The sequence below is a fragment of the Sinocyclocheilus anshuiensis genome, unplaced genomic scaffold (assembly GCF_001515605.1).
Source record: "Sinocyclocheilus anshuiensis isolate Anshui unplaced genomic scaffold, SAMN03320099.WGS_v1.1 scaffold1860, whole genome shotgun sequence".
Taxonomy (NCBI): Eukaryota; Metazoa; Chordata; class Actinopteri; order Cypriniformes; family Cyprinidae; genus Sinocyclocheilus; species Sinocyclocheilus anshuiensis.
This window is the reverse complement of record NW_015557178.1, coordinates 6,100-11,193: the sequence shown is the minus strand read 5'-3', so window position 1 is coordinate 11,193 and position 5,094 is coordinate 6,100. Positions and strand designations below refer to the sequence as shown.

At 43.1% G+C, this 5,094-nt stretch overlaps 1 protein-coding gene and 1 long non-coding RNA gene across 2 annotated transcripts; one reads left to right on the top strand and one right to left on the bottom strand.

Annotated features, from left to right (window-relative positions):
* The first annotated feature begins 358 nt into the window (after positions 1 to 358).
* On the top strand, positions 359 to 1,442 carry LOC107678483 (uncharacterized). The gene is made up of 2 exons (XR_001632941.1): positions 359 to 468; positions 565 to 1,442. It is a non-coding gene; the product is annotated as an uncharacterized LOC107678483 (long non-coding RNA).
* Positions 1,443 to 2,407: 965 nt separating this feature from the next.
* On the bottom strand, positions 2,408 to 4,756 carry LOC107678484 (uncharacterized). The gene is made up of 4 exons (XM_016473758.1): positions 4,651 to 4,756; positions 4,445 to 4,575; positions 3,318 to 3,520; positions 2,408 to 3,236 (listed from the first exon to the last, which is right to left on the bottom strand). Exons 1-4 carry the CDS (start codon positions 4,748 to 4,750, stop codon positions 2,540 to 2,542), a joined length of 1,131 nt encoding a protein of 376 aa, XP_016329244.1. The 5' UTR covers positions 4,751 to 4,756; the 3' UTR covers positions 2,408 to 2,539.
* Positions 4,757 to 5,094: the final 338 nt, after the last annotated feature.

Here is a 5,094-nt window from a genome sequence, read left to right as displayed (position 1 = left end):
GTGAGTGTGTGTGTGTGTGTGTGTGTGATGGATGCTCGGCTGTGTGTGCTGTTCAGCGTCGCGCTTCTCATCCGTCTGGCGCTGCTGTGCTTCGGTGTGTATCAGGATCAGAATCTGCAGCTCAAGTACACGGATGTGGATTATCACGTGTTCACCGACGCCTCCAGGTTCATCACACAGGTGACAGATATAGCTAATAACACATCTGGATTTTACCAAAGGATTTTTTTATGTGTTAGAAGTGGGTTTCCATAGACTCCTGCCTAATAACAGGCCAATAATATGACTTTGGATCAGAAGAAGAATCTGATCACTGTGTGTATGAGACACTCTTCTACACACACACACACACACACACACACAGCCGGGCTGCTGTTTCTGCTCATAAACTCTCTCATACTGGGACAAATAATCTCCCATTACAGACCCGCAGAGGCCCAGCTGAAGAAGACCGACTGACAGACGCCCGTGAGAAAACATCTCTTTACACATTATGGCAGCTGAACACACGTACAGATGCAGAAGAGTGTTTCTACATGTCTCAGTGATATATTTATCATGCAGATATCGTCTGGTTGAGAGGATTCAGATGTGCTGACCACTAGATGTCGCCCAACAGCAGATCTCCAGATGAACGGCACAGTTTGACTGATCTGATTGTTCAACACTTTACATCTGATAAAGAGAACAGATGAGCTTGTAAATGAGGTGTAGATGCTTTGTGATGTGATAGTGAGCGTGTGTGTCTATGCAGAGATGATCGTGACTGTGGACAAACACGTTTTATGAGCAATATTGACACGTCTGAGGCGTTTGCAGATGTGTGTGTGTGTGAAGAGTCGAGCCCGCCCACCCGGCGACGTCGCACCAATAGGAACGAGTGTTGACTGGCGGTGGGCGGGGCATCTGGAATAATTCATCATCAGGAGGAGCTGCAGTTATTTCTCTCAGATCAGCGTTAAACGGGATTAAATCATCTCTGCTGTGACTAGTTTAGTCTCTCTGGGGTTTTTTCGCTACATTAGAAGCTTGAAAAATCTTCTGTTGTCACAAAATGTTCTGGTAAACGTTTTTCCAAAATACTGGGCGCAGTTATTGAATGCACAAGCAGTCTGCAGATCTGTTTATGTCTGACAAGTTCACTGTTATTACTCGCACACAACACGGTCTCATTAAAGTGTTCAGAAGGAGCAGCTGAAGCTGGAAACCATTGTTATTCATAACAAAACACTACAACACCACATAAGCGGGGTCTTTTTGTCATACAAGATTTTTATTTTTATAAAAGTAATAAATATAACAGGAAGACCCACATTTGATTACAGTACAAACTTGTGTAAAACATCACTGTATCTTCTGTTCATATTTATTGCCCATATTGAATGCCAGAGGCAAGACGTCATGTTAAAATCCTTCCTGAAATAGTGCAAGAGGCCATTAAACAATAAATAGAAATTATTGATAGAAATGACCCTTCCAGTGCAAGTGCAGCATTATTATCATTATTATTATTACATTTAAACAGTAGTTTTATATAAAGTCAGAGTTAGCCGTGCTCTATTAAACACATTAAATGTTTGGCATTCTTATCAATGCTGAAGCGAGAGCCTAAATATTTGACATTATTAATTATTAACAATATGTTTTTATTACTGGACTGCTTCAACATAAGTCTTTTTTTAGGTGTGGTTTTTCCCCTCTTGGCTATTTAATGAGATATAAGAACATTTCTGTCATTGATCCGGCTGATATCTGAACACAAACAGATGAAATCCTTCAGTTTTTATACTTCTAAATAATTAATAAACATGCAGATGAAATGCTTTAACAAAACAACTCCTCAAAGTAAACCAATGATTGTAATGATGTACTAGACTCTCAGCAAATCCCGAACCTTCAAATGAATCTGTCTTTTACTGTTTCAAATGAAATAATCTGAATAATTTTCAGATATTTAATTTGTTTTATTTTATTGTCATTTTTATGTTAGTCATTTTTACTTGTCCATGTTAGTTGGACAAACTGAGAAAGAAACATTAGCCTCACTATATAAAAAGTGCACAGAAAATATAATGGAAGCTCACCAAACACAATCTAAACCAGACGCTGAACGCAACAGCGCTGCTGCACCGAGAGAACAGAAAAACCTCACTGCAAGAAATGATTGTCTTTGTATTTTTGTCTTGTTTTCCAGTACAAAAATCTAAACAGTCTTGACTCAAGATACAAGCAAACATGGCTTAAGATGAGTTTTTTCGCGATTGTAAAAATGCAGACATTTTTCTGTAAGGGGTAGGTTTAGGTGTAGAGCAATAGCACATACAGTTTGTACAGTATAAAAACCATTACGCCTATGGAATGTCCCCACAATTCACAAAAACAAACCTGTGTGTGTGTGTGCGTGTGTGTGTGTGTGTGTGTGTGTGTGTGTGTGTGTGTGTGTGTGTGAGTGTGTGTGAACGACAGGATGATTGTGGGTTTGAAACGCACCGCATGAATTTCCAGTTTCAAAATGAATAAAGACAGAATGAGAGTGAAGCTACTGCATGAAGACGTAGGGGTTAGTCTTGTGTGCGCCGCTCATATCGTGCCACAGCGGAGCGTCCACTGGCTCCTGCTTGATGCAGTGAAGCAGCCCGTGACCTTTGAACTCGTTACCCGCTTTATAGTCGTGCTGCACGTACCCTCTGTAGTCAGCAGCGTAGGCATCGATGCAGTGTGTGTTGTGTGCGCTGGCGGCCGCTGCGTCTCGGTTCAGGACACACTTGAGCGCTCGGGTCGAGCTGTAATAATGTCCGGCGTATGGCGCTCCCTTCAGCCGCTGGCAGGAGTACTGCTCTCCGAATCCAGCCTCCACTTTCATCTGCGTCCACGAACCGTTCTCCGAGTCCGAGTCCTGCTCCACCTTCACCACCGGCTCCAGCACCGCGTCGTATCCGTCGAAGCAGAAGCCCTCGCTCTTGTCTGCGCCGCAGTCGCTCCCGTAGGGCTTGGGGATGAAGGCCTCGGCTCTGGAGCTGTAATATCCCGGGGCCGATCGATACGGTTTAGCATAGTGTTTGCCGAGGACCGAGGAGCTTCTCGAGGGCCAGGTGCTGCAGTCCAGGTTTGTGAACTTCTGAACGCTCGTCTTGCAGAAGCTCAGAGGCTCGTCGGGGCCGTAGGGCCTTTCGCTCTTGTACTTGACGCTGTCTTTGCTCAGGAGCGAGGCACGTCTGAGAGCATCATCTCTGTCACTGCGAGACACACAAAGAGAAATCTGTCTCATTTCTGCAGTCAGCAACCCATGAGGAGGACACAAGAGAATCTGCTCTTACTTGTGATCTAACGAGGTGAGAACGCCGGGGTTCCTGTGTTTGCCCTTCATCACGCCGCTCTTCATCTTCATCTCGGTGATGGAGGGCAGGAGCAGAGGCACCGCGACACAGAACAGCGCTAGCTGAGGACGCAGGAGCGCTCCGGACGCCGTCTTCTTCCTCTGACCCTGAAGGAGCTTCAGTCTTCCCTGAAACTGCATCGTCTGGAAGCACAGACAAGATCAGGCATCTTCTCTCTGTTCTACATGATTATATACCGTAACATCTTCAGAGAAGGTAGATTACTTACAGATTGTAGTCTGTTACTGATTCCAAATTACATGAAAACTCTAGTTAGTGACGTAATCCATTATGTTACACATTTCAGGTAATATAATCAGACTACTTTTTGATTACTTTTAGATTGCTTGTGACCTAACTCGATTATCGCTTTGATTTAAATAGGATAATCTTGTACTGTATTGATATAAAAATACAAAGAGAAAGACAATATACTCCATGTGCTGTTAGTAACAACATGAAGTGCATTAAACATCATTTTACATCAAGGTTTCCCAAACTGGGGTTCGTGAGTTTAACAAAAAGCTAATAAATTAAATCATAAAAATAAAATAAATATTTTCAAAATGACAACAATCAAAATAAAACACTATTAAAAACACTACTAAAAACAATATTATACCCATTTACCTGCATGCAGAATGAGAATAACATGTAATCATGTAATCAATAAAAAAGTAATTGTAGTCTGATTAGGGGTATTTCAAAATCTAATAACAAGTACTTAATTTTTGGCATCGATTACATAATCCAGAATGCATGCAGTGGGTTACTAGCAGCACTGATGATAGAGGACAGAACTACGTGCAGCACACAGTGTTTCTCAAAGCACAGCCAGAGATGCAGCTCTAGTGACTCAAACAGCAGCCAACACCATGAAACCGGTCTGGAATGTGTTCTCTGTGGGATTTATTTACGGAAAAATCTCATGGCAAACACTGTTAGGAGTTGCTCTTCAGTCAAAGGGTAATGATGATCACACGCAGGTCACCCGTCACACACACTCCTCTGTTTATCTGTGATTGTGGCCTGTGCACTGTGCACTGAAAGCTGAAGGAACCCCTCACCAGGAATCCGGAGGTGCTGTCCAGTAAGCAGCGGACGCGCAGGATAAAGCAGCGGTTTAGGAAGCAGGAGAACTCTGGAGGAACGTCGCCCGTCTCAGACTGAAACAAACTGCTGACCACGAGATCTTCACCTACAGAACAGACACCAGCGTTACACAGCGAGTGTGAGTCTGGAGTGTGTGTGTTATATGTGGCTGAAGTCGCACCCGAGCCGCTTTGAGCCGAAGGGTTCATAGCCCAGTGCAGCTGCCGTCTGAACTCCTGCCGGTCGTCTACGTGAATGTAGTCGAACACGTTCTGATGCATCACATCCGTCTGAGGAGAGAGAGAGAGAGATGAGAGAGAGAGAGAGAGAGAGAGAGATAGAGAGAGGAGAGAGAGAGAGAGAGAGAGAGAGATCTACTAAATTTTCCTATCCTAACAAACCATACATCAATGGAAAGATTATTTATTCAGCTTTCATATATGTATAAATCATGTATAAATCTCAATTTTAACATTTTTTTAAAAATGAAGATCTACCCGGTCACTTACTTTTAATTTAAAAAAAATGGACCCTTATGACTAGTTTTGTGGTCAAGGGTCTCACACACACACATATATATGTGTGTGTGTGTGTGTGTGTGAGAGAGAGTGTGTGAGTGTGTGAG